The sequence below is a fragment of the Corythoichthys intestinalis genome, chromosome 14 (assembly GCF_030265065.1).
Source record: "Corythoichthys intestinalis isolate RoL2023-P3 chromosome 14, ASM3026506v1, whole genome shotgun sequence".
NCBI classification, from domain to species: domain Eukaryota; kingdom Metazoa; phylum Chordata; class Actinopteri; order Syngnathiformes; family Syngnathidae; genus Corythoichthys; species Corythoichthys intestinalis.
In genome coordinates, this window is record NC_080408.1 from 38,788,279 (window position 1) to 38,812,279 (window position 24,001).

A 24,001-nucleotide genomic window follows, 5' to 3' on the forward strand; every position below is an offset into this window, starting at 1 on the left:
TTCCCAAATAGCCCGACTCTGTATCGCCACAAGCCCTGTAGTTTAACTTAGTGTTTACAATAGCTTTAGCATTCCTGCTAGCAGCAGCCTCGTATTTGTTCCAAAATTCTTTGTGATGCAGTTTTAAATGGCTGCTGGGTTAGTGGTTTTGAATGAGGACGCGTTCTTTCTGCCTCGTGGAACTTCTACGGTACATGTTTCGCAGATGGCGAGAGCGTCGTTTTTTTAGTAACAGCCGCCATAATATTCAACTACTTCTTGTCTTGTAACTCCGCCTCCTCAACCCCTCCTCCCTCAGGGGCTTCAGAGAGGGGAGGGGTTGAGGAGGCGGCGTGCTGAAATCTTCGGTTGCGCACATTTGGAGGCAAAATCAAGTATATAATTATCGGATTGCATTATCGGTTGAATTTTATTATTATCTGGATTATCTGTGTGACGTCATAATTGCCATTATCGGCCGATAATTATCGGTGACCGATATATCGTGTATCTTTAATTTATTGTTATAATAAACAAATACAGCACTTATGTACAGTATGTTGTATGTCCATCTTGTGTGTTATCTTTCCATTCCAACAATAATTTACAGAAAAATATGGCATACTTTAGAGATGGTTTGAATTGCGATTAATTACGATTATTACGATTAATTAATCTTGAAGCTGTAATTAACTCGATTAAAAATTTTAATCGTTTGACACCCCTAATATATATATATATATATATATATATATATATATATATATATATATATATATATATATATATATATATTTTTTTTAATTCAAGTGAGCCCTGATGGCACGTCCCCAAGAAATGCTCTGTTTACAAATATTTAACCACGTTCTTTTAGTATCTTTGTTTTCTAAGAAGAAGTAGCCCTACACAGCTGACATGTTTGCCTAGTGGTTTTATTTACAGCCGGCGAAAAGCGCAATGGTGCTGAAATCCCGTCTGGCTACTGTATCAGATCAGGTCTTGTAACACCGATGCTGTCTGATACTCCAAAAATTGCCACATCAGTCGCAAGAACGGATATTGAGGGTCAAATTGGGACAACACTATTTACACCCCTACTGAATTGGCATTTACAGTGCACAATAAGTATCCTTTTAAAAATAGTTCCGGTACTTAACTTGTAATTTTGTTCTTTGTATGTTTGATTTTCCTATTTCTAAACCATTTTCCCATAGGAAATCATTTAATATGAATTAACTATTAACATTTCTCTCTACGTTTTATGTATCATTTTCAGATTCCTAACTTTCATATGAGTATGAAGAGAACTTAACTCCTAAAACTAAAGCTAGACCTACTCACCCATTAAAGCTGCCTGATAGACATGTCATGGAAACTTTCACAACTGTGGCACAGGTAATAGTGTAATTAATACACTTAGTGAATTAGAAGAAGCATGGTAACTTCGTATAATATATAATAAATTTTGTAGTATTATCTTATATATGCAACAGTGAATTAATTTGATGTTGCTCATGTTGTTGTCAGAAGTCAGGTTTCATTGCTTTGTCACAGTCAGTTCCATTTCCTGTTCTGTTGTTGTCACACTTTTTGTCACCTCGAATATCCTGTGTGGCATCGCAGAATGATAATAATAAAAAAAAGTCATGTGTGTGTGTGTACGGTATATGAGATAAGTTCTTGGGATGATCAGGGCTGTGGTGTTAAGTTGACGTCAAGAGCTCGTGTTTCTGGAGGATCATTGTGACCATTCGGCATGAATTGCTGTGGTGTCCTTGCTCGACTCTGAACTGTCAGGCTTGACCCCGGTTCACATCTAGCCTTGTTTTCCCTACAGGGGGCAAGTGACAACATTTTGTTACCTGACATGTGGAGGTTCTACCGTGGTGATCATAGGCTGGATTTACACCGCAAAGGCTAAGCGACAAAATACTGATATTTTGTCAAATCCCATTTCTTTATAGACAAGTTTCCTAGGTACTTCCGCTTTACTTCCTTATGTCTGCTAGCAACTTCCGTTTTCGAATTTCTCCATGCAAAACAACAGTGGAGCAGGAGTAACATTACTCATCAAAATCCCTTAAAAAAGAAAATTTGGAAATACCGTATCCATCTAACGCTAGCGGCTAACTTGATTGAGTCAGGCTTAAGGGAGCTTCGCTAAACTTTCACCCAACATTAAGTAGACTCTTGGCGGCTTCCAGACGGGCTTTCACCCGCTTTCCTCCCTCGTTGTCACGATTTCAGGAGAGGGTGCTTTCACTGCTTTCTACTGGTAACCAGGCCACAGGCTAACGCTAGCAGTTAGCGCTACAAATGATCGTGATGGAGTCGGATAGCAGCTCTAACCTTGTCGAAACGGCTGAACTTAATGAGTGGATTGGGCACGGACTGCATCTAGCAATTACTGTGTCGCGTTATTTTGTATCTGTGTGTGTGTGATTTCTTTGATATCTTTTATGATGGTAAAGCATTCATCATAAATTAAAATCCAACAATGAAGCCTATAATATCACCGTTTAATGGCCACAGGTATTTTTCTGTATATGCTGTCTCTCTATATATATATGTGTCATTACTGCCATCATAAAATCTTAAATGTATTATTGGCAAAAGAGAAATATAGCTTTAATGTTTGTTTATTGTCTGTGTGGGGGGTGCATGTATTAAAAGATGCTCTGGGGAAAAAAAAAACTGAAACCTTGAAGTAAACACTTGTGTTTGGTAATTATGTCACAGCATCCATTACCAATAAGTTGTCTGAAGTGCTGGAAATCATTTGTGTTACAATGACATGTTTGCACAGTTGTCGTATTGATTTTTATAATGTTGTACATTGTTCAAGTCATACAAGCTGTTATAAATGTTCATACTTGAATTCTTATTGTTTACAAGAAATCTTTATATACTTAATGTTTAGACCGCATGTACAATTGCTACATATGTTAAAGTGAAAGCTGGTAAATAAATCAACAAGAAACAGTTACAGTGGGGAGAACAAGTATTTGATACATTGGCAGTGTATCAAATACTTGTTCTCCCCACTGTAATTTGTATTTCATGCATTTCCTTGGGAGAATTTATCGTCATTTATCGTTATGGAGGTAAATTTGCTCAATTTCCCACGATACGTAATACAGGCCATATTGCCCAGCCCTAGATCAATATCAGCAATAAAAAAGAATGACATACTATTTTTGTCTATATGTACAGTGGGGCAAGTAAGTATTTAGTCAAGCACCAGTTGTGCAAGTTGTCCTACTTGAAAAGATTACAGAGACCTGTAATTTTCAACATGAGTAAACCTCAACCATGAGAGACAGAATGTGGGAAAAAAAAAACAGAAAATCATATTGTTTGATTTTTAAAGAATTAATTTCAAAATTAGAGCGGAAAATAAGTACTTGGTCACCTACAAACAAGCAAGATTTCTGGCTGTCAAAGAGGTCTAACGAGGCTCCACTCGTTACCTGTATTGATGGCGCCTGTTTAAACTCATTATTGGTATAAAAGACACCTATCCACAATCTCAGTCAGTCACACTCAAAACTCCACTATGGCCAAGACCAAAGAGCTGTTGAAGGACACCAGAGACAAAATTGTAGACCTGCACCAGGCTGGAAAGACTGAATCTGCAATAGGTAAAACGCCTGGTGTAAAGAAATCAACTGTGGGAGCAATTATTAGAAAAAGGAAGACATACAAGACCACTGATAATCTCCCTCGATCTGGGGCTCCATGCAAGATCTCACCCCATGGCGTCAAAATGATAACAACAAGGGTGAGCAATAATCCTAGAACCACACGGGGGGACCTAGTGAAATACCTACAGAGAGCTGGGACCACAGTAACAATGGCTTCTATCAGTAACACAATGCGCCGCCAGGGACTCAAATCCTGCACTGCCAGACGTGTCCCCCTGCCGAAGAAGGTACATGTCCAGGCCCATCTGCGGTTCGCTAGAGAGCATTTGGATGATCCAGAAGAGGACTGGGAGAATGTCTTATGGTCAGCTGAAACCAAAAAAGAACATTTTGGTAGAAACACAGGTTCTCGTGTTTGGAGGAGAAAGAATACTGAATTGCATCCGAATAAAACCATACCGACTGTGAAGCATGGGGGTGGAAACATCATGCTTTGGGGCTGGTTTTCTGCAAAGGGACCAGGACGACTGATCTGTGTAAAGGAAAGAATGAATGGGGCCATGTATCGAGAGATTTTGAGTGAAAATGTCCTTCCATCAGCAAAGGGCATTGAAGATTAGACGTGGCTGGGTCTTTCAGCATGACAATGATCCCAAACACACAGCCAGGGCAACAAAGGAGTGGCTTCGTAAGAAGCTCTTTCAAGGTCCTGGAGTGGCCTAGCCAGTCTCCAGATCTCAACCCCATAGAAAATCTGTGGAGGGAGTTGAAAGTCTGTGTTGCCCAACGACAGCCCCAAAACATCACTGCTCTAGAGGAGATCTGCATGGAGGAATGGGCCAAAATACGAGCAACAGTGTGTGAAAAGCTTGTGAAGAGTTACAGAAAACGTTTGGCCTCCGTTATTGCGAACAAAGCGTACATAACAAAGTATTGAGATGAACTTTTGGTATTGACCAAATACTTATTTTCTACCATGATTTGCAAATAAATTCTTTAAAAATCAAACAATGTGATTTTCAGGGTTTTTTTCCACATTCTGTCTTTCATAGTTGAGGTTTACCCATGTTGACAATTACAGGCCTCTCTAATATTTCCTTCTGCATTCGGAAAATGTAATATAATTTGTAATTTCACCTCATTTTGGTCACTTAAGTGGCCGGCGTATCAATCTATATCTCACGTCAACACAAGCTGAGAGGTTGTTATAATTTTGTCCATGAATGATCAACGAAGTGATAGGAACAATCATACAATCTCATCTTTGTCGTGCTGAATCCATTTTTGGAGATTCCGTAGGTTCTTTTGGCTTCATTTTGCAGTTTTAACTTCATCAACACACTGCTTCCTTCAACCGCAATTCATGTTGTTCTTTCTAAACCTGAAGTTCGGAGCAGACATTTTCCAAGATGGCGCTGCTCATATTTCGCTTAGGAAACTTGTCTATATACCCTCAAAAACAGCAAGTAGGTGAATTTGCAAATCAATAATAGGCAAAATAACCTTGCACATAAAAATAAAAATTCAAGTACATGGAACTGCAGTGTCAATTAGAGTAGCAGGTGCATTAAGATCCCCGTGGATTTCCTGCTGTAAGACTGTACTGCAGTGGGCTAAAGGCGCTTTATTTGTACAAGATTGTGCCTGACCTACTTTTGCTTCTTTGCACTAGAAATGCCTGAAAATGACCAACCAAGGCAGGAAGAAGGAGGGGGAACTTAAAAATACGCAGCTGGCGATAGAGACCAAAATGGATGATAATGCTCTGCAATGGAAAATGACCTCAGCACAGGCCTCCCCTCCCGCTCTCGAGTCACCCCTCAATGTAAATTTATGAGCTGAGTCAGAGAGAGATGCGGAGAAGGCATAGAGAGAATTTGAGAGGCATCTTCCCTCGGGTGTATCGCCAACGAATCGCAAACGCTTCAGGGAAGAGTGGGATAGTATCAAAACTCTGTAACATCATCACTCAATAACACTGATGTTTACTCCAGATGGTATTGTATTACCATGATTTTGTGGAAACCTGATTATTATGAAACATCTTTGATCATCAGTATATTAGTGCTTCGGCACGCAAAGAATCTTATTTGTGGAAGAGCCTACCGCAAGCTCATCATCAATAATAGTATGGTTTTATTCTGATATCATTTAGACATACCTGGTAAGTACTGCTTTTTTAACATTCATGACATCTATAGGCAATAGTCAACTTTTTGGAGGGAATTTAATTTTCTTGTGGACTTTTTGCATGTTATTTTTTTTAACAGGGTTCCCGCGGATCTTTAAAAAGTCTTAAAATGTCTTACATTTAAAATCCGGATAATTACATTTAAAATCCGGGTAATCAAGGTCTTAAATTGTCTTAAAGTGCCTATGACAGCAAAAAGCATGTTTATTTCATATTTCACACAGTATTTTATGCTCCTGAATGAAATGGACCGCTTGTATGTGTGTATGGAAGCGATCAATTTATATATTCGATTTTTTAAAATTCTGAGCCATGAAAATGAGTGACTTCCTGGAATGAGGAGGAATGGGAATATGACGACACCCGGGTCAGCATCTCACAATACAGCATTGCTTTATAGCATGCTGATGGACTGTGGATTGAGCTGATTTTGCGGATTAATTTGTTTATTTTTCACATCACGCATGCCAAATGTGCTGCAGTGTTTTGTTGCTGCACCAAGGTGAGGCGTGTGAGCCTTTTTGGGTTTCAAAAAGTTCCCGTTCACCGCGGAGATTGGCCAAAACAAGTCGGACAACTGTGGGACTTACGAGGAAGTGAATAAAAATCGTGTTTTGTATTATGTCAAATACTGGGATCATGGCACATATTTTAATAAGAAGGTGGCTTGCATTTTGTGGCTGACAAGGCTCCTTGTCCGCCAAGAATGCCACTGGGCCGACGACTGGCGGCTTGTCGCACACCCTCCTCGGTCCCCTTCGCGTGTTCGCCGGGAGAGTGCTATACTCGGCTTATGCTCGTGCAGCCCCCCGCTCTCGTCTGCAGTTCCCCCATACCGTCCAGACTTCCATCCCCCTAAAAATATTGGAGTTGAAAGATTGTAACAATGACATTTTGCTGCTCTCTTCGTTGCATTTTCCTCGTTCTGAATCTTCTTCCTCAATGAGCTGAATTCTAAATCAGATGAAATCGTGACCCTGCCGACGTCTTCCTCTAGCTGGGGACGCTAATGACAGGCGGGGCTAAACAGCAGATCAAAAGACTAATTTCTCGTCATCTGAGCTTTGCCAAATTGTTGTATATAGTTGAATCGTCTCAAAATATGATTCTAATTCACATAATAATGCTATTTGTTTTATGCTGTCACAGGCACTTTAAAGTTAATAGAAAATGGCAGAATGTATTAACTTTCCAGATGATGTATTTAATGCGTGGGATATTACTATATGGTCTGCCGTAAAACGTAAATACGAGAGTTTGGGATTTTCATATGTTATACGGTACCTTATCCGCAACCTCAACATACCTCAGTGACTTGAGTTGTCGCCATAACGCCATTTCCTGGTTATTCTTGGCTGTAGAGGTGAGGAGGAATATGCATAGAAGGGGAAGTGTAAATTTAATCAAAAATGGATGCAGGATGATTTATTTAAGAGGTGGTTGGCCCCTGGTGAAAAAATAACATCAGTGATATATGTTATGATGATATATCGATGTGCTTGTAGCCCAAAAGGTTATCGATATGCTCCCACCATGAATCGATATATCATTTTAAAAAGGTGCCACTGTTTAAAAAAGGAGCCAACAGGTTGTTACCAAAATCTTCCATTTGAATAGTGTCTATGTTAGCTCACTGGCTGCCACTGACGGCACTAGACATCTAATTCATTTTGAGTGGATTGAACTTTTAGAGCCGTCAATGGCACTGAAATCAGAGCTTTCACAGCATAGTCTTTTGTGGACATTTACAGGTCACTTCCTGTTGATTTTGAGTCACTTCCTAGTAATTTGCGTACATTCTTGAGTCACTTCCTTTTCAGTAACTCAAAATCAACAGGAAATTACCTGTGAATGCCCCAAAATTAAGAGGAAGTGACCCGTAAATGCCCCAAAAGGAAAAGGAAGTGACCAAAAATCAACAGAAAATAACATGAAATACCCCAAATGAACTCGTTGCCTGCCATTGACTGCCACTCAAGGCCATAGACGTCCAATCCTTTTGAAGTGGGAGGGATGGTAGCGAATGAATGCTCATTCTTTCAACCCTCCCACTTCAGATGGATTTGATTTCTACTAGTGACAAACTCATTCCAGTTCACAGAAGAAGGGTGAAAATAGTTTGTTTATTAGTTGTTCTGTCATTTTTTTCTTCAGCAGAAATTGTTGCAACATGTTTTGGTCTTAAATTATTTCAAAAATGTCTTAAAAAGCATTACATTTGACTTTAAAAAGGGTGCAAGAACTCTGTTGAAGTACATATCTGCAAAATTAAGAATTTAAGGTTTGTTGGTGGCTTTGCATCTCTTTGGAATAGAGATTTCAGATTTTCTGATTGGAAGATAAAGGTTAAGTGGTGAATTTTGCATTGTCACCTCAATTATGAGAAAGAAATGCCAACACAAGTAATTCACTACCAGCTCTTTTCAGTTCAAATGGATTGCTTGTCTGTCGACGTCACAGCAAATAAGTTAAGTTTTGAGGATTTGCCATCATTCATTGCTGCTTTAATATCGACAATCTTTTGTGTTTGTACCTTTTGCCTTCAGGTCAATTGCTGCTCAGAGATGACACTTGTGTGAGGAGTCACATCAGCTGTATAGTTTTCAGGCCAAAAAAAACACGTTTTTGTCGGTATGGGGGGAGCCGTGAGCGCCGGGGAGGACAACGACGATCTCATCGACAACCTGAAGGAGGCACAGTACATTCGCACGGAGCGAGTGGAACAGGCTTTTCGTGCCATTGATCGCGGCAACTACTATCTGGACGGTTACCGGGACAGCGCCTACAAAGACTTGGCATGGAAACACGGCAACATCCACCTGTCAGCACCATGCATTTACTCTGAGGTGATGGAGGCGCTCAAGTTGCAGCCGGGACTTTCCTTCCTCAACCTGGGCAGTGGGACAGGCTACCTGAGCACCATGGTTGGCCTCATCATTGGTAAGCTTGGAATAAGGCATGGAAAATACGGTGCTGTCTTGACTTCAGTTCTTTACTACGTTCAAATCTAGAAATACTAAAATTCTCTTTCCTAATTGAAAGGAATTGGAAATGTAATTAATGTACCATTAAAAACGTTAGTATTCTGTGCCTTGATAAGAACAGCTTGTTCTGTACTGTGTGGAAATCTACAATAATAATAATAATATGACTGAAGTTGTAAATCATGATTAACTTGTTGTGCTGCCCTTTGGCCACCGTGAGGCAGTATAATACAGATAAAAACATACAAATAAGAATATCACAATTTGGCTGCAATATGGTCATCTTTGAATGAAGATAAAGAATATATGTACAGATGTTTGCTGTTATCACAGTGACATTGAAGTTATTTGCTGCTATTTTCTCGGGCATTTAGTAGTGTGTTTTAGGGTTAGGCTAGCAGCAGTCTTAAATAAATGTGTGAATATCTTTGTTTATGTTTTTGTTTGTCAGTAAACCTGGGGTGGCATAAATTTATTTGCTGCCATGACAGCGATAGATGTCCAATCCATTTGAACTGGAAGGGGTGGCAGTGAATGCCCTCACAGTTCAAACTCTACTACCAGTCGACTCGTGGCAAACTAAACATTTAAACGGAGTGAAGCAAACTAAAAGTCAGGTGACCACTAAGTCAAGACCTGATCTGACCTCAAGAGCTTTCAGCTCACAAAATGTCTGTCTTGTCAAAAGGGACTAAAGATACTTAATATTAATACTCACTAGTAAGAGTATTAATATTTATAAAAAAATAAATAAATTTTCCTTAACCTCACAAACACCATCTTCAACTAATGACCTATGCAATTATTAATTAATATGTGGGATTTTTATTGTATATAGCACAAAAACGGCATCTTCAATTAAGAAAAATTGAATTGTTCAAATGTGTGTAAGATATTAACAAATTATATCAAAATGATAAAATCGGAATATTAACAAACATACACTGCTGGCCAAAAGTATTGGCACCCCTGCAATTCTGTCAGACAATGCTCAGTTTCTCCCAGAAAATGATTGCAATTAAAAATGCTTTGGTAGTAACATCTTCATTTATTTTGCTTGCAATGAAAAAACACAAAAGAGAATGAAAATTTTTTTAATCATTATCATTTTACACAAAACTCAAAAAATGGGCAAGAAAATATTGGCACCCTTTGAAAAAAATCATGTGATGCTTCTCTAATTTGTGTAATTAACAGCACCTGTTCCTTACCTGTGGCACATAACAGGTGGTGGCAATAACTAAATCCCACTTGCAGCCAGTTAAAATGGATTAAAGTTGACTCAACCCTGTCCTGTGTCCTTGTGTGTACCACATTGAGCACGGAGAAAAGAAAGAAGGCTAAAGAACTGTCTGAGGACTTGAGAAGCAAAATTGTTAGAGGCGTGGGCAATCTCAAGGCTACAAGTCCATCTCCAAAGACCTGAATGTTTCTGTGTCTGCCGTGTGCAGCATCATCAATAAGTGTAAAGCCCATGGCACTGTGACTAACCTCCCTATATGTTGACGGAAAACAAAAATTGACGAGAGATTTCAACGAAAGATTATGCGGATGGTGACTAAAAAATGTCGACTAACATCCAAACAAGTTCAAGCTGTCCTGCAGTTTGAGGGTACAACAGTGTCAACCCGTACTGTCCGTCGACGTCCAAATGAAAAGGGACTTTATGGTAGGATACCTAGGAAGACTCTAGCGCTGACCCAGAGACATAAAAAAGCCAGGCTGGAGTTTGCCAAAACTTACCTGAAAAAGCCAAAAATGTTTTGGAAGAATGTTCTCTGGTCAGCTGAGACAAAAGTAGAGCTTTTTGGGGAAAGGCATCAACATAAAGTTTACAGTGAAACTAAACAAGGCCTTCAAAGAAAAGAACACTGTCCCCACAGTCAAACATGGTGGAGGTTCCCTGATGTTTTGGAGTTGCTTTGCTGCCTCTGGCACTGGACTGCTTGACCGTGTGCATGGCATTATGAAGTCTGAAGACTACCAACAAATTTTGCAGCATAATGTAGGGACCAGTGTGTGAAAGCTGGGTCTTCCTCAGAGGTCATGGGTCATACAGCGAGACAATGACCCAAAACACACTTCAAAACGCACTAAATAATGGTTTGAGAAAAAAGCACTGGAGACTTCTAAAGTGGCCAGCAAGTCCAGACCAGAATCCCATAGAACACCTGTGAAGAGATCTGAAAATGGCAGTTTGGAGAAGGCACCCATCAAATCTCAGAGACCTGGAGCAGTTGGCCAAAGAAGAATGGTCTAAAATTTTAGCAGAGCATTGTAAGAAACTCATTGATGGATACTGGAAACGGTTGTTCGCAGTTATTTTGTCTGAAGATTGTGCTACCAAGTATTAGGCTGAGGATGCCAATACCTTTCTCTGGCTTTTTGGAGTTTTATGGAAAATGATAATGATTTATTTTTTCCCCCATTCTCTTTTGTGTTTTATCATTGCAAGCAAAATAAATAAAGATATTACTGCCAAAGCATTTGTAATTGCAACCATTTTCTGGGAGAAATTGAGCATTATCTGAAAGAATTGCAGGGGTGCTAATACTTTTAGCCAGCAGTTTAGCAGGAAATAAAATAACCTTTATTTTCGCATGGCAAATAAGAGGAGTTATTTGTTGTTCCTGCAGGTCCATTTGGTGTGAACCATGGTGTGGAGCTCCACAAGGATGTGGTGGAATATGCCAGAGACAAGCTGGATAGTTTCATAAAGACCAGCGACAGCTTTGATAAGTGGGTGTTGAATTATTGCTTTGCTGACAATATCTTTAGCATCCTGAAAATGCTCTGCCATGGAAAAGCAATTATATTAGTGATTAGCACATTTGCCTCAAAGTTTTGAGAACAAGGCTTCAGTCCCGGGCTCTGGCCTTTCTGCGTCAAGTTTACGTGTTCTCTAGCTACTCCGGTTTTCTCACACATCCCAAAAATATTCATAGTAGTATGATTGGACTGTTCAAATTCTCAATACGTGTGATTTTTAGTGTGCAAAATTGTTTGTACAGTGTTATGAAAAAGTATCTGAACCTTTTGGAATTGCTCACATTTCTGCATAAAATCACCATCAAATGTGAGCTGATCTTTGTCAAAATCAAACAGATGTAAAAACTGTCTGCTTTAACTAAAACCACCCAAACATTTATAGGATTTCTCATTTTAATGAGGATAGTATGCAAACAGTGACAGAACAGGGAAAATAAGTAAGAACCGTCACTTTTAGTATTTTGTGGCCCCCTCTTTGGCAGCAATAATTTCAACCAGACACTTCCTGTAGCTGCAGATCAGTCTGGCACATCGATCAGGACTAATCTTGGCCCATTCTTCTCTACAAAACTGCTGTAGTTCAAACAGATTCCTAGGATGTCTGGCATGAATCGCTGTCTTTAAGTCATGCCACAGCATCTCAATGGGGTTCAGGTCTTGGCCACTCTAGAACGTGTATTTTGTTTTTCTGAAACCATTCTGACGTTGATTTACTTCTGTGTTTTACATTATTGTCTTGTTGCAGGATTCATCCTCTTTTTAGCTTCAACATTCTGACAGACAGCCACAGGTTTTCCTGCAAAACATCCTGATAAACTTTTGAATTCATTCTTCCATTAATGATTGCAAGTTGTCCAGGCCCTGGGGTAGCAAAACAGCCCCAAATCATGATGCGCTCTCCACCATGCTTCACGGTGGGGATGAGGTGTTGATGTTGGTGAGCTGTTCCATTTTTCCTCCACACATGACGTTGTGTGTTGCTCCCAAACAACTCAATTTTGATTCAGTCCACAAAATATTTTGCCAAAACTTTTGTGGTGTGTCCAAGTGCCTTTTTGCGAACATTAAATGAGCAACAATATGTTTTTTAGACAGCAGTGGCTTCTTCGGTGGAGTCCTCCCAAGAACACCATTCTTGGCCATAGTTTTACATCTAGTTGATGTGTGCACAGAGATACTGGACTGTGCCAGTGATTTCTGTAAGTCTTTAGCAGACACACTAGGGTTCTTTTTTACCTCTGTGAGTATTCTACGCTGAACTCTTGGCGTCATCTTTGGTGGACGGCCACTCCTTAGGAGAGAAGCAACAGTGCCAAATTCTCTTCATTTGTAGACAACTTTTGTGATAGTCGATTCATGAACATCCAGACTTTAAGAGATGGTTTTGTATCCTTTGCCAGCTTTATACAAATCAACAATCCTTGATCGGTCTTCAGACAGCTCTTTTGACTGAGCCATGATGCACATCAGACAGTGCTTTTCATCAAGACAATTCTTACCAGGTGTGTGTTTGATAGTGGGCAGGGCAGATTTTAACCACTCATCAGGGATTGGGCACACACCTGACTTAAAATGTTTGGTAAACCTTGGTTTCAATTGCTCTTTAAGTCTCCTTAGGCGGAGGATTCACTTACTTATTTTCCCCTTTCTGTCATTGTTTGCATACTATCCTCATTAAAATATGAAAACCTATAAATGTTTGGCTGGTTTAGTTAAAGAAGACACGTTTTTTTCATCTGTGTGATTTTGACAAAGATCTGATCACATTTAATGGTGAATTCATGCAGAAATGTGAGAAATTCAAAGGTTCAGATACTTTTTCATACTACTGTATGTTTGTGCCCTGCGATTGGTTGGCAACTAACCCAGGGTGTGCCCCGTCTCCTTGCCATTGGTAACTGAGATGCGACTATAGCACCCCAGTGACCTTCGTGAGTATAAGCGATATAGAAAGTAAATGAATTAATATTTGGTTACAACTTTCATTTCCATCATTTGTAGCGAGACACAAATAAATCATTTTCTTGTCTTATTCGGAAAGCCTAGCTGCAGTGTGTGGATTGAGTAAAGTAATGAATGAATATTTGGGTTACAACTGCCATTCCCAGCATTTTGTAGCGAGACACAAACAAATAGTTGTCTTATTCGGAAAGCCAAGCTGCAGTGTGTGGATTGACTTGATGTATTTGGCAGAGGCGAAGAAATTGATTGTGCAGTGATGCCTCAACAACTTTGCCATTTTATTTCTTACATGTTGCTGTGTCTAGTGGAGCAGAGTCAGCAGAAGCACTCTTAAATGTACTGTATGTGCTCAGCCATTTTCAGATTTTTCTTCAAACTTGAAACAACAAAAGAGATGTTTTTTCATTTTGTCATTATGAGGTTGGGCATTACGATAAGGGTTTAAGCCCGAACACACGCACAACAGAACACATGCCCGAAAATGAATAGGAAATTGGCCAATTTAGTGTTGAAGGAGACATTTTTCAGGCATTCCGCTTCCTCCAAATGCCTGCTATTTTGTTTTGTTTTCCCTGGAAATTATATTATTCTTTTTTATAGTACCATGTCTCTGTACTGTATATTCTTGTGGTTTCTATACCTGTAGCATCATAATGGCCCTATAGGGCTCACCATAATCATCCTTGTTCACTTTGTACATTTATATCTGTGATGTGTTACCCCCCCCCCCCCCTTGCAGGTTTGAGTTCTGTGAGCCTGTCTTTGTGGTGGGAGATTGCCTTGAAATCTCTACAGATAGCCACCAGTATGATCGCATTTACTGCGGCGCTGGGGTGCAGAAAGACCATGAATATTATATGAAAGAACTGCTCAAAGTCGGGGGTATCCTGGTGCTGCCTATCGAGGATCAGGTGAGTCTCAAGCACTCTTTACGCTGCTTTTGAAAGCTAGTTTGTAGATCAGTGTCTCATAGTTTAGGTTGGAGCTGAAGATGGGTCATCACTGGGTCTTTCAGCAAGACAATGACCCTAAACATATGGCCAAATCTACACAGAAATGGTTCACCAGACACAAAATCAAGCTCCTCCTATGGCCATCTCAGTCCCCAGACCTTGTTTTGTTGGCAAAAGGGGGTTGTACAAAGTATTAACACCAGGGGTGCTAATAATTGTGACACACATTATTTGATGTCAAATAATTATTTCCTTATGTGGGATTTTTTCCCCCACTGATTAAATGCACTTGTATTGAAGGTTGGATTTTTCTCTTTTTTTCCCATTCAGGTCCCATATTATTTGAATTAAAAAAAATATTAGAAGCTAAAAAACACATTTTAACCAGGGGTGCCAATAATTATGGAGGGCACTATGGACTATACGTCCATTATTATTGGGACATTAAGACAATTCTCTTTTCAGCTCCAATATATGTAATCAACACCCACTAACTGATTGGCATTTATTTGAGAGAAGAATTTATTTGTCTTAATTCGGTGGCTGCCATTGATGGAGATAGACATCCAATTCGTTTGAACTCAGTCTGGCACTGAAACATTTAGTGTAAATTGCACTTAATGAATGAAAGTGACTCACCATCTTGAAAAAAGGCATCCACACCTATACTGCATATGCTCTTTTCCAGGCTCATTACTATAGATGAAGAGGACATGTCACATAAAGCTTTAATTGACCCACTGTCTGCATTTTTAACGCCCTCCTAATTATTACACCCCCTCGGTTAGGTATAACATTACAATTCATGCATGGTGAGAGCGTGCCCTTTAATTTTACCCGAGAGCTTTTTACCGTACATACACCATTTACATTGGGCTTTTTTGTGTCCCTGTGCAAAATAACAATGCAATGGACATTTCTTGCATATTTCAGTATAAGTAGAATCTTCACCATTCTTGTACTGTATTTATTGAGATGTTGATTGAAATCTTATTTTATAAAGACGGTGTATTATATACAGTATACTATATATGTGCTGGTCTTAGAGGTAAGATTTTAAGCCCAAGCCCGAACCCGCCGACTCGGGCTTAAAATCTGTCATTTATTACGTTTGGGTCGGGTCAGACCTCTCTCGCTAACTTTTTTAGAATAAATATAATTTCATATATGTATGTATACTAAAACGATGGATGGATGTCTAAGGAATACTTGTTATAAAATAAATAATTTAGCTAAAACAGAGAAGGCGCTGTATGGTATTTGCAAACAGGAGCCATATAGCCAAAGCATGTGAACGCCTTGGCCTCGCCCTTTTTTACTCTGCCCCTCCGCATCCATTACAAACTTTTGACCTAGTATTTCGATATGGAGCAGAAAGAAGTTAAAAGCAAACTAAAGTTGGGGGAATTGAAAAGACAAAACACGCACCGGTAAGAGTCGGGTGTGGAAAGGCTTCAAATTGATTTTTGAAGATGCTACAGAAACCTGTGTCGGCTTCGCTGAATATAACGAATGTGGCGCTATGTTAAAATTAAAATTAGAATACCTGAGCTTAGCCTCAAACGGTATAAAAAAAAAAAAAAAAGATTATTTAAGTACAACAAGAGAACAAACAATTGGCTAACTTGCATAGCAAAAGTCCGCTAGCTTAAATGCAATGAAAAGCTAACGTTTTTCTTTTTTACAATGCTCTTAACAAGTCATTCGAACACATATTCCCACAAAGAAACCCTTAATATACAGTGGGGAGAACAGGTATTTGATACACTGCCAATGGGAAAACCCATTGGCAGTGTATCAAATACTCCCCACTCTACCTATAAATTACGAATGCTTAACGAAACATACTGAATTAGCTCAATGGAAAAACTCACCTTGTTTTGGTCTTAATAGGGAGCGGCTGGATTCAGCCATGTTAAATGAGTTATGTCATATTCACTGTTGCCACTAAAGAGCAGTACATCCACTAAAAAAAACTAAATGCAAACACTTTCAAAACCATTACAATGCCACTCTAATTAAACGAATACTCAGAGCGGCAAAATTTGATCCGAAACTTTTTTCTAATTGAAATACTCGAGTTAATCGTTTAATCGTTGCAGCGCTAGTCTTTACATAATTCACCCATATACTGTATTTTTTTTACTAAGGGGTTTATTTGGAGTTTTTGGCCTCCTTCTTAAATAACTTTTTTTTTTCTTCTTTTGACTAACTCTCCCCCAAGAGTCCCAAAATGGTGCTTTTAACTTCAGATCTTTTAGGTTTTTAACTCGGTAATCTTTTTCTGCTGTTTAGTATTGAAATGAAATAACAATAAATTTTCCGGGGTATATAATTTGAGTTATTTATCCACTAAAATCCTTTCATATTAAAAAAAAATATATCTATTATAATTGGGAAAATATTGCTACATGATTAAAAATGTGGCATAGACTTCATAATGTATTGACATGACGTGTGGGGCCGATTCACGGGGGGCCTATCTCTGTCAAAGCTGACCGAGTGGAAACACAGACAATAAGCTTTTTCTGTTAAAAATTCTTGTGAATAAATGCTTAAATCCCTAAATTCTTTATAGATATGAACATAAAAACAGTCTCGATTCTTGGTTAAAAGCAAGAAAAAATCGTGCAAGTAGCATTTATTTTACATAAATAATGCGAACTATGAGGCTAGTCGGTAAGGAAATTAGCTGCCGCCATAAGTAAACAAAGAGCTTTTTCCGTAGAAAATTCTTGTGAATAAAAGCCTAAATCTCTGAATTCTTTATATATATGGACGTCAAACAGTCTCGGTTCTTGGTTAAAAGCAAAAAAAAAAACGTGTAGGTAGCATTTATTTTACGTAAATATTGCGAAGCAAAATGCCAATTCTGTAGTGGCTAATTTCTCCCATTGACTTTTTTAACAGTGTTTCAAAATGCATGCATGGTACGAAAAATATAATAATTACCTTGAATACTCGAACAAATCACTCCGGAAACAATTCTTCCTGTTTGTATGCAGTACAGCTGCCGTACTTTTTCAACTTAAATCCGGCGTTAGATCGATGCACGTGACCGACTGCTACTAAATGAAGCGGCGTGTTGGACGGCCCCCTTCAGGAAGGCGTGACGCAGTGAATGGGGAATGTGTCATGTCAATACATTATGAAGTCTATGAATGTGGCTAATCAAGATTAATTACAAAGTCTTATTTTTTTTGTAATGTGTCCCAACACTAATACAGTATATATTTTTTCATAGCTGACACAGATCACCAGGATGGGCCAGTGCATGTGGGAAAGCAAAAACATCTTAGCCGTGTCCTTTGCACCTCTGGTCCAGCAGAGCAGAGCTGAAGGCGACAAGCCAGACAGTGTACAATTGCGTAAGTCCCTCCCGCTTTACTTACAAGTTGCATAGAGCAGATGTGTAGAATACATTATGTTAGTTTGTGTCTATATCGCGTCCGTCCCATTTATACTGACATTGGTCACAATTGAGTCACAGTTTTTATTTCAACACAAGATGTATTCCCTTTGAACTCAGCCCCCGTGACAGTGCGCACCCTCCAAGACCTGTGCCGCATCTACATCCGCCGCACCCTCCGTGAGCTGGCGGGCAGCGGCGAGGAAGACAGTCAGGCCCGACGCACAGGAGCACAACGAGTGCCTCAAAAGCGAAAGCGGCGACACTGCCGGCGGCGCCGCATCAACACGTACGTCTTTGTGGGCAACCAGCTCATCCCGCAGATGGTGGAAAGCGAGGAGGAGCACGCCGACGAGGAGCACAAGGAGGCCGACGCCGACGAGGAGGAGGACAAGGAGGAGAGAGACCTCGGCGACGTTGAGATCCTCAAGCAGGCCAATTTGTTTAGAGACCAGATCCTGGCTCTGCCCCTGCCCGAGTCTCTCAAGGAATATTTACTGTACTACAGAAAAAAGTGACTGGGGCAAAGGTGCACATGTAGCATTATTTCCACTTTATTTTGATGGCAGGACTCAACGTCACAGTTCACACTGGATAATAATGTTGACATTTTCGTTTGTATATGTTGAATTTCCTTTTGATTTTTTTTTTTTTTTGTATATAAAATGTACAAACAATGAAAATGAGGACGCAAGAGAAATTCAGTGTCCACTGGAACCTCCAAAGTGGAACACAATCCCTTCTATAAGTAATTTTCAATGAAACTATATTCCTGCTATCACCCTCTACAGGAGATTAACATTTTGTATTACATTTGTAAATTTTGTAAACATGAAGGCTGTTATTAACTCATTCATTGCCATTGATGGCGCTAGATGTACAATCCATTTGAAGTGGGTGGGCTAGCAATGAATGATCTTTTAATACCATTGACAGCAAAAGATGGCCAGTCCATTTTGACTGCCGTTCTTTCCCAAATCAAAATGGGTTGAACGTCTATCTCCGTCAATAGCAGCCAGTGATTTACTGTGGAGGAGCTGGCAGAGACACCCCTCCCTGTTAAAATGGACGAATGGACTGGAAGTCTGTCTCCGTCAGTAGCAGCAAATGAGTCAAATAGGTTTAGAGTGCCCACGAGTTTTTTTTTCTCTTTTACATTTTTTCCCAATTAAAAAAAATAGTTTGAAAACAATGTTTTGTGATTCAACTTTGGGAGTGTCATGAGTTGACTCATTCACTATCACAGGACAATTGATGGCTATAGAAGCCAAAAATGTAGGTCACATGGGAAAGCTGGCAATGAATGTGTATCTATAAATTTTCTTGAGATTTTGCAACAGAAAAAAATTGAAATTTTGATGTGAATTTAAAGCTTTCCCGCTCCTGCGGCTTTCCACTTTAGAGGTTCTAATGTATGTGATTACGTGAAATCATTGTTTCATAATCATGGATGAGAGGAAACTTGATGGGGGTTTTCTACCTAAGAGGTGACGTAACCCTTTTTTTCTACAGGTTCACCTTGTACTGCAACCTTTTTAAACAGAAGCGCTGATTTGACTTGATATGGTATTTGTTGGAGCGGGGAGAGAACAAAAACCTCTAGTTTGGTGTTGCATGAACACGCTCTTCCATGGGGGATCGTCCACTGATTGATTCATTCATGCCAATCAAGTGAGACTAATCTGGAGTGATTTCAGCTTTTGTTTTGAAAGTGATGCAAATTTCAAAGCCTTTTTCTATAACAAAGCACCTTATTGTGGTTTGGGGTGAAGTGGGGGGGAGGATCATTTTTACAGCAGAATTCTATTAAATGTACCGATTAAAGTCAACTTGTATAGCGACGGCGTTTTTAAAGTGCCAATGTCACACGTAGGAGACGACATTCCATGTTTTTTTTTTTTTTTTTTTTAAGGGTCACGTGTACTCTGACCTTTACCTTAGTCTTACTTTGAATGATTCATATAGTGTTTGAAGAAAAAGCTGAAAGGAAAACTATATATAAATATACATATATGGATAGTCTATACAGTTTCATTTATGGTTTGTTGTAGCACCTTCTTGCTGTACTGTAACATGACACTGGCAAATCTATACACCAAAACTCCACTGCTGTGTGTTAAATAGATGCATATATAGAATAGTCTCTCTTGATGACAAATACTCTGATAGGGGTAGGGGGAAAAAATCACTTATGATTGCTTTTTCGTTAGGATAATGGTAAGTTGACTTATTCCCCCTTCCTTGTGTTTCCCTTTTTAACATTTGTCATAAAGCTTTGAAAAAGCAATAATTTGTCATGGATGAAAAAAAAAAATCACTCATGTTTGAAATGCATTATGGCCATTTACTGCCATTAACAACAACAGACGTCCAATTCATTTAAACTGGGAGGGCTCGCATTGAATGATTATGTTCCAGTGCCATTGACGACGATAGACGTGCAATCCATTTTGACGAAGCCCTGTGAATTTGGATTGAATGTATCTCTGTCAATGGCAATGAATGAGTGAAAAGTCATGACACATTATGGAGACACTTTAAATAGTGGAACTTCCAAAATTCAACATCATCCATTCTGTCATCTACTGTTGTTAATATACGTTGCTGAGAAATGAACACTTTTATATTCACAGGTGTGCATCTATTTGATGGTTTTGTTCATGGCAAAGCAGTGCGAGTTGAGGAACTTCAGAAAGAAAAAAAATGTAGTGCCTTGTTGCCATCTTGAAGAAGGTTAAATTGAGTTGATGAGCTTTATTTATACAAACTTAGTGCTTTGCCACCATTTTAGTGGAAACACACCAGCCATAAGTAAGGTGGCATTATCCAGCAATATAATAAATACAATTTTATACTCAGCCTTTTAAAACACTAACAAAGAAATGACAGTAAGGCTGGTGTAGAGGTGTTTTTGAATGTAATTTCATTCTACAGATATCACTGCAATTTGTAAAGCAACTGCAATGATTTTTCATTGTATGTTAGAACAAATTTTTTAGTTCTAACATACAATGAAAAATGAAGGTTCATTTAGGAGCGAAACTCATATACGAGGCTAAACCTAGTTCATCCTTGGCACCCAAAGTTTGTCTCTGTCAAAATATATCATTATTAATAGACTTTTTTGACATTTAGTTGCATCAATTTCCTATCTCGATTGGCCTATGGTGGATTCTTGAGGCATGTTAGAGCATTTCAGGTGGAAATGGCTGAATATGTAAATAACTCATATTTTCCATTTGGTTGACTTTGGATGTTCCACTGTATTTTGAAACAATGTAATAGAGCCAATTTTCTGGTTATTTCAAGCAGGATGAAGAGCCAAAATATATTGATATATTTGAGGGTGGTGAGTGACATTTGTCACTGGCTTCATTCAGTTCATTTGGAAAATGTGTTGTTTTTCTGTGGATGTTTGGCACCAGAATAAAGGTCACAATCGCAATCTTCTGTCTCTGTCACTTGAATGGCGCCATCTCATTTGGTGTCTGAGATGAAAAAATAAGAAGTAGAGGTTCACTTTTATACATTTTTATTATTTTAGACAGAATGAGAGGAGACATTGACAGCGACAGATGTCCATTACATTTTACCTCCCAATCGAAATGCATTGGACATCTACAGTGGTATGAAAAAGTATCTGAACCTTTTGGAATTTCTCAGATTTCTGCATAAAATCACCGTCAAACGTGATCTGATCTTTGTCAAAATTACACAGAGGAAAATACAGTGTTTGCTTTAACTAAAGCCACTCAAAGCTTTACAGGTTTTCATATTTTAATGAGGATAGCATGCAAACAATGACAGAAGGGGGAAAAATAAGTAAGTGAACCCTCTGCTTAAGAATACTTAAAGAGCAATGGCATACCGCACGCAACACGTCACTTTTGCTCATTAATATCCATGACGTTAGCAACTGCTGCTAGGTGGGTCAAGCTTGCATTTGTCCCTAATGCTAAATGCATGGAAATAGTGTACGAACGAGATGTGTACTGAACTAAGCCTACAAATTCTGTGCAAAAATGATGTACCTAGTGCCAAATTCACAGGTAAAGATGTGGAAGAACATGCAGCTGTTCAGTTAAAGAGATGGCTTGAGTGTCGAGGGCTGAAAAAGACGAGCCAACCTGATCCACAGGTAGCTTTTTTATCGACACCTTTTTCTTGTGTGCATTGTCTTACGCCACTGACAATGACATTCTCCTATTTCAACAAGCTATCCTCTACCACCATATGCCCTGTCTTTCTGATATATTGTATCCTCTGGTTGTCTTACGTCTCTGACCGTTCCTGAGGGTAATTTACATTGCTATTTTTGTGTAGCGATCGCAAATACTACTCAGTGACAGCCAACGGACACCCTTAATTTTTTCATTAATAACAACAGAAAAGGTAACAACAGTGGCAGTGAGATACCATTTTAATCTTTTATCAGGCCATTCATTGTCAGACAAGCAGCACGGCAAAATGCCACGCTAAAAAGTAAGTAAAAATATCAAAATGGCTTGTCTTTTTGCCTTCTGTAGGACCATGGCACCCAACAAAATGATTACTGCGTATGAAGGTGAATGGCTTCACCTTGCTGGTGTTAAATTGGTGTTTTGGACATCCGCACAAGTTGATCCTTTTTTTTTTTTTTTTAACATTATTTTTCTCCTTTTTTTCCTTCGGGAAATGTATGAAGAAAACATCCTTCATATGTCGTAATGTCTAGAGTTGTTTCTACTAGTTCCATTGCAGCCGTTTTTACTCGGCATGTTCCTTTTTGAAGGATTACCGGCAGAAAACAAGCAGTAATAACATGCGTTGTGTGCGAGGGCGCGTCTATGTTGACCCACTTCTGGTTTACGATGGTGATGTCACGGTCTAAAAATAGCATTCCTGCTGTATGCTATTGAAACCAAGTTTTACCAAACATTTTAAGTCAGGTGTGTGCCCAATCACTGATGAGTGGTTTAAAGCTTCCCTGGCCACTATAAAACACACACCTGGTAAGAAATGTCTTGATGAGAAGCATTGTCTAATGTGCATCATGGCTCGGTCAAAAGAGCTGTCTGAAGACCTGCAATCTAGGATTGTTGATTTGTATAAAGCTGGGAAAGGATACAAAACCATCTCTAAAAGTCTGGATGTTCATCAATCAACAGTTAGAGAAGTTGTCTACAAATGGAGAGAGTTTGGCACTGTTGCTTCTCTCCCAGGGAGTGGCTGTCCACCAAAGATGACGCGAAGAGTTCAGCGCAGAATATTCAGGGAGGTAAAAAAACAACCCTAGAGTGTCTGCTAAAGACTTACGGAAATAACTGGCACAGTCCAATATCTCTGTGCACATATCAACTATATGTAAAACTATGGCCAAGAATGGTGTTCATGGGAGGACTCCACGGACGAAGCCACTGCTGTCTAAAAAAACAATGTTGCTCGTTTAATGTTCGCAAAAAGGCACTTGGACACTCCACAGAAGTTTTGGCAAAATATTTTGTCGACTAATGTAACCAATGTTGAATTGTTTGGGAGCAACACACAACAATACGTGTGGAGGAAAAATGGAACAGCTCACCAACATCAACACCTCATCCCCACTGTGAAGCGTGGTGGAGAGACCATCATGATTTGGGGCTGTTTTGCTGCTTCGGGGCCCAGACAACGTGCAATCATTAATGTAAGAGTGAATTCAAAAGTGTACCAGGATGTTTTGCAGGAAAACTTGAGGCCGTCTGTCAGACAGTTGAGGCTAAAAAGAGGATGGATGCTTCAACAAGACAATTATCCAAAACACAGAAGTAAATCAACTTCAGAATGGTTTGAGAAGAACAAAATACACGCTCTGGGGTGGCCAAGTCAAAGTCCAGACTTGAACCCCATTGAGATGCCTAACAACAGCGATTCATGCCAGACATCCCAGGAATCTGACTGAACTACAGCAGTTTTGTAGAGAAGAACGGGCCAAGATTAGTCCTGATTGATGCGCCTGACTGATCTGCAGCTACAGGAAGCGTCTGGTTGAAGTTATTGCTGCCAAAGGGGGCACAAAATATTGAATGTGATGGTTCACTTACTTATTTTTCCCCCTTCTGTCATTGTTTGGATACTATCCTCATTAAAATATG

General features: G+C 39.3%; 1 protein-coding gene across 2 annotated transcripts in view; it reads left to right on the plus strand.

Annotated features, from left to right (window-relative positions):
* The window catches only part of pcmtd1 (protein-L-isoaspartate (D-aspartate) O-methyltransferase domain containing 1), a 128,780-nt gene extending 107,433 nt beyond the window's left edge, over positions 1-21,347 (plus strand). The window contains exons 2-6 of one of the 2 annotated variants that reach the window (XM_057856664.1): positions 8,361-8,754; positions 11,435-11,537; positions 14,269-14,440; positions 17,727-17,850; positions 18,012-21,347. In XM_057856664.1, the coding sequence (XP_057712647.1) occupies positions 8,448-8,754; positions 11,435-11,537; positions 14,269-14,440; positions 17,727-17,850; positions 18,012-18,409 (1,104 nt within the window). In that variant the 5' untranslated portion in view covers positions 8,361-8,447 and the 3' untranslated portion in view covers positions 18,410-21,347. The remainder of the gene's footprint in view (positions 1-8,360; positions 8,755-11,434; positions 11,538-14,268; positions 14,441-17,726; positions 17,851-18,011) is intronic. The other variant, XM_057856663.1, reaches the window with a different exon arrangement.
* The last annotated feature ends 2,654 nt before the right edge of the window (positions 21,348-24,001 follow it).